The sequence below is a fragment of the Eretmochelys imbricata genome, chromosome 7 (assembly GCF_965152235.1).
Source record: "Eretmochelys imbricata isolate rEreImb1 chromosome 7, rEreImb1.hap1, whole genome shotgun sequence".
In the NCBI taxonomy this organism is placed as follows: domain Eukaryota; kingdom Metazoa; phylum Chordata; order Testudines; family Cheloniidae; genus Eretmochelys; species Eretmochelys imbricata.
In genome coordinates this window covers 52,172,251-52,185,619 of record NC_135578.1, presented here as the reverse complement: position 1 = coordinate 52,185,619, position 13,369 = coordinate 52,172,251, and the positions used below count along the sequence as shown (strand labels likewise).

The window sequence follows — 13,369 nt, the reverse complement described above, 5'->3', positions numbered from 1 at the left end:
TTGTTGCCCAATCACTTAGTTTTGCGAGATCTTTTTGAAGTTCTTCACAGTCTGCTTTGGTCTTAACTATCTTGAGCAGTTTAGTATCATCTGCAACTTTGCCACATCACTGTTTACCCCTTTCTCCAGATGATTTATTAATAAGTTGAATAGGATTGGTCCTAGGACTGACCCTTGGGGATCACCACTAGTTACCCCTCTCCATTCTGAAAATTTACCATTTATTCCTACCCTTTGTTCCCTGTCTTTTAACCATTTCTCAATCCATTAAAGGATCTTCCCTCTTATCCCATGACAACTTAATTTACATAAGAGCTTTTGGTGAGGGACTTTGTTAAAAGCTTTCTGGAAATCTAAGTACATTATGTCCACTGGATCCCCCTTGTCCACATGTTTGTTGACCCCTTCAAAGAACTCTAATAGATTAGTAAGACATGATTTCCCTTTACAGAAACCATGTTGACTTTTGCCCAACAATTTATGTTCTTCTATGTGTCTGACAATTCTATTCTTTACTACTGTTTCAACTAATTTGCCCGGTACTGACATTAGACTTACCGGTCCGTAATTGCTGGGAACACCTCTAGAGCCCTTTTTAAATATTTGCATTACATTAGCTATCTTCCAGTCATTGTGTACAGAAGCTGATTTAAAGGACAGGTTACAAACCATAGTTAATAGTTCCACAATTTCACATTTGAGTTCTTTCAGAACTCTTGGGTGAATGCCATCTGGTGACTTGTTACTGTTCAGTTTCTCAATTAATTCCAAAACCTCCTCTAGTGGCACTTCAATCTGTGACAATTCCTCAGATTTGTCACCTACAAAAGACGGCTCAGGTTTGGGAATCTCCCTAACAGCCTCAACCGTGAAGACTGAAGCAAAGAATTCATTTAGTTTCTCCGCAATGACTTTATCGTCTTTAAGTGCTCTTTTTGTATCTTGATCATCCAGGGTCCCCACTGGTTGTTTAGCAGGCTTCCTGCTTCTGATGTACTTAAAAAACATTTTGGTACTACCTTTTGAGTTTTTAGCTAGCTGTTCTTCAAACTCCTTTTTGGCTTTTCTTAATACATTTTTACACTCAATTTGGCAGTGTTTATGCTTTCTATTTACCTCACTAGGATTTGACTTCCACTTTTTAAAAGATGCCTTTTTATCTCTCACTGCTTCTTTTACATTATTGTTAAGCCACGGTGGCTCTTTTTTAGTTCTTTTACTGTGTTTTTTAATTTGGGGTATACATTTAAGTTGAGCCTCTATTATGGTGTCTTTGAAAAGTGTCCATGCAGCTTGCAGGAATTTCACTCTAGGCACTGTACCTTTTAATTTCTGTTTAATTAACCTCCTCATTTTTGCATAGTTCCCCTTTCTGGAATTAAATGCCATAGTGTTGGGGTGGTGAGGTGTTCTTCCCACCACAGGAATGTTAAATGTTATTATATTATGGTCACTATTTCCAAGTGGTCCTGTTATAGTCACCTCTTGGACCAGATCCTGCGCTCCACTCAGGACTAGATCGAGAGTTGCCTCTCCCGTTGTGGGTTCCTGTACCAGCTGCTCCAAGAAGCAGTCATTTAAAGTATCAAGAAATTTTGTCTCTGCATTTTGTCCTGAGGTGACATGTACCCAGTCAATATGGGGATAATTGAAATCCCTCACTATTATTGAGTTCTTTATTTTGATAGCCTCTCTAATCTCCCTTAGCATTTCAACGTCACTATCACTGTCCTAGTCAGGTGGTCAATAATAGCTCCCTACTGTTATATTCTTATTAGAGCATGGAATTACTATCCATAGAGATTCTATGCAACATGTGGATTCATTTAAGATTTTTACTTCATTTGATTCTACATTTTCTTTCACATATAGTGCCACTCCCCCCCGCCACGACCTGTTCTGTCCTTCCGATATATTTTGTACCCCAGAACAATTGTGTCCCATTGATTGTCCTCACTCCACCAGGTTTCTGTGATGCCTATTATATCAATATCTTCCTTTAACAGGAGGCACTCTAGTCCACCCATCTTATTATTTAGACTTCTAGCATGTGTACAAGCACTTTAAAAACTTGTCACTGTTTATTTGTCTGCCCTTTTCTGATGTGTCAGATTCTTTTTTATGTGAATGTTTCCTGTCTGATCTGGCCCATATTTTATCCTTTTTCATCCTCTCCTCCTGACTAAAATCTAGAGACTCACTATCAATAGACTCTCCTCTAAGAGAAATCTCTGTCTGATCCACGTGCTCCTCTGCAGCAATTGGCTTTCCCCCATCTCATAGGCCACATCTACACTACCCGCCGGATCAGCGGGTAGCGATCGATCTATCGGGGATCGATTTATCGCGTCTAGTGTAGATGCAATAAAGTGATCCACGATTGCTCTGCCGTCGACTCCGAAACTTCACCAGGGCGAGAGGCAGAAGCGGAGTCGACGGGGGAGCGGCGGCCGTCGATCCTGTGCCGCGAGGATGCAAAGTAAGTGATTCTAAATCAATCTAAGATACGTCGACTTCAGCTACGAGAATAGCGTAGCTGAAGTCGACGTATCTTAGATTAATCCCTCCCCTCCCCCCAGTGTAGACCAGGCCTAAGTTTAAAAACTACTCTGCAATCTTTTTAATGTTAAGTGCCAGCAGTCTGGATCCACCTTGGTTTAGGTGGAGCCCATCCTTCCTGTATAGGCTCCCCATATCCCAAAAGTTTCCCCAGTTCCTAATAAATCTAAACCCCTCCTCTCTACACCATCATCTCATCCATGCATTGAGACTCTGCAGCTCTGCCTGCCTACCTGGCCCTGCACTTGGAACTGGAAGCATTTTTGAGAATGCCACCATAGAGGTCCTGGATTTCAGTCTCTTTCCTAGCAGCCTAAATTTGGCCTCCAGCATGTCTCTCCTACCCTTCCCTATGTCATTGGTACCTACATGTACCACGACCACCGGCTCCTCCTCAGCACTACACATAAGTCTATCTAGATGCCTCGAGAGATCCCCAACCTTTGCATCAGGCAGGCAAGTCACCATACGGTTCTCCCAGTCATCAGAAACCCAGCTATCTGTGTTTCTAATGATCGAATCTCCCATTACTAACACCTGCCTTTTCCTAATGACTGGAGTTCCCTCCCCAAGAGAGGTAACCTCAGTGCGAGAGGATACTCCAACATCATCTGGAAGGAGGGTCCCAACTATGGGAAGGTTTCCCTCTGCTCTCATTGACTGTTCCCCTTCCTTGGGCCTTTCATCCTCCTTAAAAGCACAGGGGCTCTCTGAGCGGAGGTGGGACAAATCTACAGTAAAAGCCTCATCAGCATACCTCTCTGCCTCCCTTATCTCCTCCAGTTCCGCCACCCTGGCCTCCAAAGCCCGTACACGGTCTCTGAGGGCCAGGACCTCCTTGCATGGAATGCACACATAAGCCACCTGCCCACAGGGCAGGTAATCATACATGCCACACTGAGTGCAATAAATAGGATAGCCCCCACTCTGCTGCTGGGCTTCTGCCTGCATTCTCTCCTACAGCTACCTAGCTTAATGATAGGGTTTTTGTTTAAATCAAGAAGTTTTTATTATAGTTTAGGTTAAGGTTCTAAAGAATGGCAAGTGTACCTTGCCCCCTTCCCACTCCCCTTCCAAACTCCCTCTCAAAACTCCCTGTTAGTGGCCCCTGGTCGCTTGCTCACTACTTTATAAAGTACAGAAGAACTACAGCCACTGCCCAGCAGACCCTACAGGGCTACTGGCAAGGTGCAGGAATGAATTTGTACAGAAATACAAAGCATGTTCAACCTAGGAGTAATTAAAGTGTCCGACAGCTCTTGGGCATCACATTACTCCTGGGGGAATTCTGCACCAAAAAATTAAAAATTCTGTGCACAATATTTTAAAATTCTGCATATTTTGTCAAAATAATGCAATACAATCATGCCAGTTTCAATTATTTTGGTAATTTATTTAAACTACAATACAATGAATGGAGAATGGGAGTGGGGAGTATTGGAGGAAATTCCCAAACTCCCTTTGTCTAATAGTAACATAGCTACGTTTGATCATTTGTTTCTGGTTATTTGTCAACAAATATATGCAGCCATATGCTCAGTATTACATCATAGGCAACTGAAGAGCAAGTGAGCGCTGGGGAATCAAGCTCATAATTTATACTGGCTATTGACCATCTCCAGAAGGTCAGTAGTAAACAGTTCACGGAGCACATTTTGATAGGAAAATTTTTCAGTCCAAAAATTTCAACCAGTTCTAATCACTAAAGCACCGTAAACATTTATAAGGCCATACTGTCATTTGCAATAAAGCTCCTTTACACCATTCTGGCAATGTAAAGGAGCCTTAAAAGGTTTATACCTGTTTTATGCTCCTGTGGGAATTCACGAAGAACAATGGGAACAATTCACTATGCAGGCAGGCTGCTACATTCTACTCTGCCTGAGAGGACAGAGCCTAACCCAAACCTATCTCCTCAGAAACATCCCAAAGCCCTGCCCCTCCACGTCAGGCATCCCGCAGCAGTGACTGGTGTCTCCCCACACACACCCAGTCCTGTCCCCCCAGCCCTCCCAACAGTGATATACTTCTCCCCTGTCTGTTCTGGGCACCTGAAGCAACAAGCCTGCGTTGCCAGGGAGTGGCTTGTGACTGCTCTTGCGGCTTCCCTTTGCTTCACTGTCAGAAGTCATTTTTCTGCAGGGAAGCAAAGAAATCTGCAGGGGACATGAATTCTGTGCCTGCGCAGTGGCACAGAATTCCCCCAGGAGTAATATATAGTGGACAAGGATCTGGAGTGTTTATGAAGCATTTTTAAAGTTTCCAATAGTTCTGGGGCCTTTGGCAGTCCTAGGGCATCTGGCCAAATTGATGTTAGCAGCTGCCTTAGTTGTAAATACTGCCACTCTGCTGAGGCTGGCAGGTCATAGCATTTCCTTAGCATTAGAAGAAGAACAAAGCCCTCATCATCTAACTGGGAAAATTCATACGATGCCCCACGTTTGCCCCCACAACTTCTATTGGGAGGCTGTTCCAGAACCTCATCCCTCTGACAGTTAGAAACCTCGTTCTAATTTCCAACCTGAATTTGTACACTGCCAGATCATCTCTCTTTGTTCTTGTGCCAACATTGTCCTTTAGCTTAAAGAGCCCTTTCCCACCTGGTGTTTGCTGCTGTAAATATAGCAGGAGATAATCAGACCCCTCTCTCAACTTTCTTTCTGTTAGACTAAACAAGAGAACAGCATATTAGAAACACTTTCCTAAAGGTTGCCAAGACAGTAGGATAGCAGGAAAGGCTTGGGCCTATCAGAGCAGATAAACTCTTCCCTCCATTCCCCCTTATGAGCTCTCCTTCAGCCGCTAAGGCTCAGAATGACAGAAACCACCATCACCCTGGAATGGCCCAGCTCCTGGAGTCTTGGGATGAGCTGATAATTCAGCTTTCATTTAAAACCCATCAGTTTCTAGCCCTGTTTGTTGATGTGATCTGTCAGCCCCAAGGTCTCAGAAACCAGGAGGCCAAAGACACCCATGAGCTCACCAAAAATCTCTTGACTTTCAGATGGGACCCACAGCACCACTGCAGTGCTGGCTGCTTCTGTCTGAAGAGAGCCTGACAGTGAATCAGTGGGGTGAGCACCCATTAACAGGATTGGAGTGTTAACATTCAAACTTAGTGCACTGGCACCATTAACTATTTCATCACTAATCATTTTAGGGGGGGAGGAGCGAAGCCCATTGGGGCAGGAATTGGTGGAGGAGGGAAGGAAGAGAAGAATAGCAAAAGGCAACTGCACCTGTTACAGTAACAGGCCATTGTGACTTCTCTTGGCCGTCTGCACTTCATGGCCATGCTCCCGCCCCGGCATCCTGGCAACCCAGACAATGCACTCCAGCTATACATCAGCTCAGACCTCATCAGCAGAGGCAGTTTATTGTTGAAACACAAATGGAAGACACCCTCATGTGACGCTACAGAATACAAAAGACACAGAAAATTCTGAACCCACCCTGCCCGGAGAGTTTAAACTTGGCACATTACCTATTCCCCTGCCTCCTGCCCCCTACCGCCATAAACACATACTGCCCATCTACTGCTCTGCTCACGGACTGGAAGGATGGATATACTTGACATTTCTGCTAGGAGAGAGAAGTTGCAGTGTTTGCTGAAGTAGGGGTTCTTAATCTTTTTCTTTCTGAGGGCCCCCTCCATGCTATAAAAAGTCCACAGCCCACCTGTGCCACAACCACTAGTTTTCTGCATAGAAAAGCCAGGGCCAGTGATAAGGGGTAGCAAGCAGCGCATTTACCTGGGGCCCCATGCCATAGAGATTCCGCAGAAGCTACATGGCTCAGGTTTTGGCTTCAGCCCCGGGTGGCCTGGCTCAGGGCCCCAAGCTGCAGCCCCATGCAGTGGGGCTTCGGCTTTCTGCCGTGGGCCCACGTGAGTCTAACTGGCTCTGCTTGGAGGACCTCCTGAAACCTGCTTGCGGTCCCCAAGGGTTGAGAACCACTTTGCTAAAGGAACTGAAACCACCAGTGGAGTGGCCCATGAACAGAGGGACACCCACTTCCTCAGCCGGTCAGCTTCCCAGAGAAGTTTTCTTCCCACAAAGTGACCTTTGGCCAGAGAGATTCTGCAGCTACAAAGTGTCGGAGTTCTACCTGCACAGCTGGGAACGAGAGAGAGGTTAAGTGGCACAGGAGTATTTGACAGCTGTATGAATCTGTCTGTATAAAATCACTGAATCCAACATGCTCATTTGCATTTTATCAATTTCCCCTGGAGGAATGCACTGAAGGCAGAGATACTGCATTGCAGGGAGCAGAAACAAGCTGAAGTCTTGCTAACCAATAGAAGTAATGAAGAAATCAGATGCCCTACAGTGAATTCTGGCACAGCCGCACAATCTTCTCCAGGTCAGCTCCCCACCAGCCTTCAGCAGTTAGGTGAGAGTTTCGCCCTTTGTTACCTGCTGAAGGAGAGCACAGCATGCAGTCACCAAGGGCTAGCGAGTCTGCCCACTCAGGGAAAGTTAATGAGAGCTCCCGTACACTGGGAACTGGGTAAATGTCGTCCCTCGCAGCAAGGCTGGGAGGGGCAGGAGTCCTCCCCAGGCCAGTGTCACCAATTCACCAAGATCTCCGTTCTCTCTCTAGCTCTGTTGGCCAAAACCAATGCCCCAATGTAAGTACTGCTGGGATGCCCACCAGAGTGTAGCATGGGCAGGAGCTCCAGTGCTGCTGTTCGGGAGAAGGGCCTGCAACACCACCCCACAGTAACAACTAGCGCAGCTGGGCTCTGTGTGGGAGTCGCGCACGTCCCCCCACTGTGTAAAGAGCAGATTAGCTAGTAAGGCACAGCGTTACTGCCTGGCTGGGAGGTGGGGGGGGTACAGCAGGGCAATACCCACTGGAGATGGGGTAAAAGCTGCAGAGGGGCTTGAACATCAAGGCCCCGGCTGTCTCTGAGCTGCTAAGCGTGGGCTGAGCCCTGCCTCGAGCTACCCGCAGGCCAGCCCTCCATCCCGTGCCAGGGCTGTCCCCGGTGTTGCCTCCCCTGCGCTACCCCTCACCCTGGCCTCGATGTACTCGATCCGTCGCTCCAGCGCTGTCAGCTTCTCGTTGAGGGTGGCGAGTCGGGAGTAGCAGGACATGTCTGCGGGAGAAGGGGCGGCTCATCAGGCCCCGCAGTACCCAGCCAGGACAGGTATGCCCCACCTCCGCCCACCGGGGAGCTCCGACTGCAGAACCCGCCTCACCCTAACACAGCGCGGGGGCCAGCGGGGCCAGGGTGGGATGGAGCCAGGCCGGGGTCGAACCAGGATGAGAAGATGGAGCCATCCCAGACCTGGCAGGGTGGCTGGAGCTGAACCAGGCCTGAGGGAAGAGCTGGACCGAGTGAGGCCTGGGGGCGAAGCCGGGCTGCGGTGGAACCTGAGGGTGGAGCCAGGTCAGGCGCGTACACACCGAAGGAGTTGAGGAAGTCCGTGATCTTCTTGATGGAGCTAGTGATCACTTTGATGTACTCGCAGTTGGCCCAGTCCTGGTGGATCTCGTGCTGCACCAGGTTCTTTTGCAGTGACATGGCCATCGCCGTCACTCTGCGCCCAGCCCCCCGTCGCACTGCGCATGTGCGGGCACGGATCGCAAAGGGGCACAGGACGGATCCCTGCCTTTACGAGCCGTTGGGTGGGGATGAGCCTGCAGGAAGCCCGGATCCCAGCAGAGACCTGCCTCCTTCCTGCCCCAAGCCAGGGGCAGACAGCCCTGCCCAGGGCACCCCACCCTGGGAAGAGCACAGGAGGGCGAGGTTAGTGATGGCCTCTACACCCCTACGACCACTCCCTCGAGCCCCCAGCCCCCGCTGCAGCCCCCCCGACCCTGGGGCCACCCCCCTGTCTACAGCCACGGCTACCCTCTAGCCATCCCCAATGCCCCCCATAGCCACTGCTACCCCTCCCATATAGCCACCCCTCTCACACCCCTTATAGCCAGCACTTCCCCCTCCCCTCTATAGCCACCCCCTTCAGTACCCTCAGTACAGGAGCAGCAGGTTTGTATAATATCTGGTGGTGCCCAGAAGGGTCCAAGTCATGCCTCCTCTTCCCCCCCCGCAACCTCCTTAAGGGTCTGGGAGGAAGTTTGGGTGTGGGAGGGGGATGATGTCAGGCTCTGGGAGGGCATTTGGGTGTGGGCTTTTGGCTGGAGCAGGGGGTGGACTCTGGGAAGGCATTGGGGTGCGGGGGGTAGGCTCTGGGAGGGAGTTGGGGTGTGGGATCTGGGCTGGCGCAGGCAGTTGGGGTGCAGGGGATGGGCTCTGGGAGGGAGTTTGGGTGACGGGTCTTGGCTGGGGCAGGTGTGTAGGAGGGGGCTCAGGGTTAGGGTACAGGGGGCGAGGGTTCTGGCTGGGGGTCACAGGTTCTGGGGTGGGACAAGGCCAGGGATGAAGAGCTTGGGGTGCAGACAGGTAAGCCCTGGGCTAGGGCCAGAGAGGAGGACTCCCCCCAACCCTCTCCCCCACTGCTGCTGCCCCTCACCGTAGCCTCACTGAGGGTGGGGCAGACGCAGTGACGGTTGGCAGGGTGTCACTACACTCACCCAAGCCCCCTCACCTCCCCTGTGGTGGGTGGGTGCTGGAGGGGGCTGCCATTACATGTTGCTTCCTCCCCTGCTGCAGCCTGCTGCTCCACACCTTAGCCTCATGGGGAGGGGCTGCCCTTTGCCCTGTGACCGTTGGGGGCAGGATTACAGGATCAGACACTCAAGGAAGCCCGGGCAGCTGCTCAGGTGAGAGATTCAGAGGTCTGTTTCGGCATCTTCTTCCACTGGGTGCTGGGTCCTACCAATCATGTGTGCACCTCCTCTGGTGCAGCAGCAGTAGCCAGCTGCCTCAGCCTGCTCTTGTGCTCTAGCCTAGCCTTAGGCAGCAGCACCGGCAAAGGACAGCAGCATGGAGCGGCAAAGGAGAGCAGCCGCCCACTTTTAATCAGGCAGGGACGCTCCGGGGCTGGGGGGAGGCACGCCGAGGGCGGGGGGAGAAGGAGGGCAGCAGGCGGGGACGGGGAACGCTCCAGGCAGGGCCGGGGGAGAGACCGGCCTCCAAACACTGGTGGAGCTGGGCCCCCGGCCCTGAATATTGATGGAGCCTGGGCAGCATGGGCCCATGTAACTCACTGCTCCTGCCTCTGTAACCATCACAGCCATGGCTGCCCCACACACATCCAGGCTATGCTCTAGAAAAGGCATGTTGGTCGGAGCTGTTAGACCCCCAGAGAGCTTCTCCCACAAGGAGAGCTTTATGCTGTACCCTTACAATACACAGTCAGTCACCAATTTCATGTGCTCAGGGCAGGAATTACAGTTTATTCAATGAGTTAGTAAACAAGGCATTTGGAATTAGGGTGTTTTTTGTAATTTACAACTATAACAAGCCTTTCCCTCAACATTAATGAGCACTTTATGTTGCCACTAATGAGGGAATTTGGATTGCTCTCCCACTGATTCTTCTGTCCCAATAAAGGGCCAATGCACAAAGGTCATTCTCACGAGGGCTCCAACGGCTGGACTGTTGAGGGAAGATGGGTTCTGTGCAAATATTTCATAGCTACTGTTCAAGAACAGGGCAGATTATTTCTGCAAATATCACTTCTCTCACTTTGGCAACTAATCCAAACTCTCAATATGTTTCTAGACAGAAAGCCACAGAGTTTCCCCTTGAAATCCACTCCCTAGAGCAGCACAGAAGGAAAGGAATTCATATGGAAAAGAGTTTGTTAGGGAGGATCTGGAGGCAAGAACAAATAAAAATTGTTCTAGGTCTGACTTTTTTTTCAATATGTCTGGGTGCAAAACTCCCAACAGATATAGACTGCACAACCAACACTAAATGGGGACTAAATCCCATCTATAAAGATCTGGCTACAAGTGAACCTTCTTTACTGTTGCACAGTATTAACATCTCATCATGTTGGAGGCATACAGCCTCCAACCCACAGAGTCTATTCAGCTGTGACAGGTGTGGATTGTTTTGGATAATAGCAAGCTTCTATGCTATGGTGAGCTAACAGAGTGCTGGGAGGCTACAAGGTCTACTCAGAGCTCTCTTCATCATCATCATTGTGCTCGGATCCATCCTCGCTCCCTGAAATGTCACCTTCCTCCTGGAAAAAAGAAGAAATATTTATAGAACCAAGGACTGGATGTAACCTTGGGGGCCTGCAGACACAGATTGCATACAAGTCCTCCTAAGTGATCATTGGCAGGCCAGAAATGTCCATATTCAAACAAAAGAGGGCCAAATTCTTCTCTCATGTAGGTATTGTCTGCACTATGGAGCTGAATGATTTCTACTTCATCAGCCATCTTCTACATTTGTTCCACCAACCATTCAGTGCATCTATAAGAAGCCCTGAAATTTCACCCCATATCCAGTCTGCTAACACGCCACTAGTACTCTGCTGCACTGATCTGAGACAGTCCCGGAGGACCTTGTGGACCTCTGTTTACTGCACGCTATCAGTCCATTCTCAAACATTTTTTGCCAAGTACTATAGGATTCCTCTGGTTTTGGAGAATTATGGGAGTAGAGGTCAAACTCCCATGATTTCCTTGCAAGTATCCTATAACTCACCTGCTCACCATTTCCAAGCTGTTTTAGCAACACAGTGGATACCAAGGAGTGCTGAAGTGGCTGTATAGGGCTGAGAGGTGTTTGAGTGGGTGGTGGTACTAATCCAAGGAGGAGAAACTGGATGTGGAAGGGAGAGTGCAAGGGATCCTGAGGGAAGTGTCTTGAAGGGAAAGAGAGTAGAATCTCCTGCCTGATCCTCCAGACCTGCCTATTTTGTAGCTCTGTCATAGAATCATAGAATATCAGGGTTGGAAGGGACCTCAGGAGGTCATCTAGTCCAACCCCCTGCTCAAAGCAGGACCGATCCCCAACTAAATCATCCCAGCCAGGGCTTTGTCAAGCCTGACCTTAAAAACCTCTAAGGAAGGAGATTCCACCTCCCTAGGTAACCCATTCCTGTCCTGCTATCTCTGACCCTGGAGGACTAGGCACTGCCACACTGACTGGGATAGGGAAGTTAGCTGGCAGAGGAAGAGGTGTTGGGTGGAAACAAGAATAATTAAAGGATTAGAAGATATGCCTTATAGTGACAGACTCAAGGAACTCATTTGAGTTAGTTTAATGAACAGAAAGTTAAGGGCTGACTTGATCACAGTCTATCAGTACCTACATGGGGAACAAATACTTAATAATGGGCTCTTCAATCTAGGAGATAAAAGCATAACATGCTCTAATGGCTGGAAGTTGAAGCTAGACAAATTCAGACTGGAAATAAGATGTACGTTTTTAACAGGGAGAGTAATTAATTGTAATTGGAGTCATTCTCCATCAGTGACCATTTTAAACTCAAGATTGGCTGTTTTTCTAGATCTGCTCTAGGAATTATTGTGGGGCAGTTCCTGGCCTGTATTTTACAGGAGGTCAGAGTAGATGATCACACTGGCCATGGAATCTATTAGTCTATGTTGTCAACAAGGTTTGGTTGGAGCTCATGCCCTGCAGCTTGGGAGGACTGCTTGAGAGTGCCGTTGGGGAAAGCCACTACAGCAGGACACCAGCAAAGGCCTGCCTTCCAGGGGTGGGAGAGAGGCAGAGAAACCACTGTCCTAAGTAGCAGGATCACTCAGGCCAGAGGTGGGGAAACAGGCAGAGAAAAAACATGAGAGTGAGTGAGAGTGTGTGTGTATGTGTAAAAAAATAGCACAAGCTGCTAGTGACTGAGAAAGGGCTCTTAAGGGTCTGGGGCTGGTGGGAGCCTGCACTCCTGCCTACAGAAGCAAGAGGGTGGAGCTAGCCACTAGCTGCCTCTGGAAGTATGCTGTAGGGAACAATCCTGCCCTTACCGGCGCAGTAGGAAGAGGGATAAAATGTGGCCTAATAAGGCATTTCCAGCTTTCATTTCAATGACTGCTTAGGAGACACCAGTATTCTTCCCATTCCAATGGACACAAGAGGGAGCTGGAGTGTCTTTGCCTCCCAGTAGCCAGAAAGGGAAATAGGCTGGTTGATTTGGGGTCCCAGTTTTGGTTCATCTGGACTTTCTTTAGCTTAACTTCAAGTCCAGGATGTATCCCCTGGCCCAGGGGTGGGCAGACTATGGCCCGTGGGCCGGATCTGACCTGTCAGGGCTTTGGATACGGCCTGCGGGATTGGCACCCCCCGTGGTGCCGTGGGCCCCGCACCGCTCCTGGAAGCGGCTGGCACCACATCCCTGTGCCTCCTGCTGCCCCCTTCTTGCACCTCCACCCCCTTCCCTGAGCCCCCTCATATACCCTGCACCCCAACTCCCTGACCTGAGTTCCCTCCTGCACTTCACACCCCCTCCTGCACCTCCACCCCCTTCCCTGAGCCCCCTCATACACCCTGCACCCCTCCTCTGACACAATCCCTTGCCCTGAGCCCCTTCCTGCACACTGCACCCCCTCCCACACCCTGCACTCCCTCCTGCACCCCAACCCCTTGCCCCAGCCCTACATTCGTGGCCCTGCATGCAATTTCCCCACCGAGATGTGGCCCTTGGGCCAAAAAGTTTGTCCACCCCTGCCCCAGACTCTGCCCAGTTCATCTGAAGGAAGCAGAACACTCCCCATTGATTTACCAACTGTGGCACATAGCCTTCTCACCCTACCAAGAGGCTGTGCCTCATCTTGAACTCAAAATAGCAAACAAGACTGATTCTGCTTGCATCGCTCAGGTTATTAACTCAGTCAAGAAAACCTAAGGGCTTTGCTGTCTGCGTTTTTTTTTTTAAGATAGATTTTTTTCAGCAGGCAGCAAGACCCTAATACGGTGAGG

At 49.6% G+C, this 13,369-nt stretch overlaps 2 protein-coding genes across 3 annotated transcripts in view; both read right to left on the bottom strand.

Moving 5' to 3' along the window:
- Positions 1-6,894: 6,894 nt before the first annotated feature.
- LOC144267965 (putative protein BRICK1-A) lies at positions 6,895-8,089 on the bottom strand. Its single transcript, XM_077822439.1, has 3 exons — positions 7,972-8,089; positions 7,578-7,660; positions 6,895-6,974 (listed from the first exon to the last, which is right to left on the bottom strand). Exons 1-3 carry the CDS (start codon positions 8,087-8,089, stop codon positions 6,948-6,950), a joined length of 228 nt encoding a protein of 75 aa, XP_077678565.1. The 3' UTR covers positions 6,895-6,947.
- Positions 8,090-9,857: 1,768 nt separating this feature from the next.
- FANCD2 (FA complementation group D2) overlaps positions 9,858-13,369 on the bottom strand; it is a 171,667-nt gene continuing 168,155 nt past the window's right edge. For both annotated transcript variants that reach the window (XM_077822553.1, XM_077822554.1), the window contains one exon: positions 9,858-10,664. In XM_077822553.1, the coding sequence (XP_077678679.1) occupies positions 10,593-10,664 (72 nt within the window). In that variant the 3' untranslated portion in view covers positions 9,858-10,592. The remainder of the gene's footprint in view (positions 10,665-13,369) is intronic.

Excerpts from the sequence above, each read along its gene's own strand:
- LOC144267965 (XM_077822439.1), bottom strand. The coding sequence starts at position 8,089 with ATGTCACTGCAAAAGAACCTGGTGCAGCACGAGATCCACCAGGACTGG. Across the intron at positions 7,661-7,971 it reads GGACTTCCTCAACTCCTTCG|ACATGTCCTGCTACTCCCGA; the intron begins GTGTGTACGCGC and ends CTTCTCCCGCAG. Across the intron at positions 6,975-7,577 it reads TCGAGTACATCGAGGCCAGG|GTAACAAAGGGCGAAACTCT; the intron begins GTGAGGGGTAGC and ends CTCCTTCAGCAG.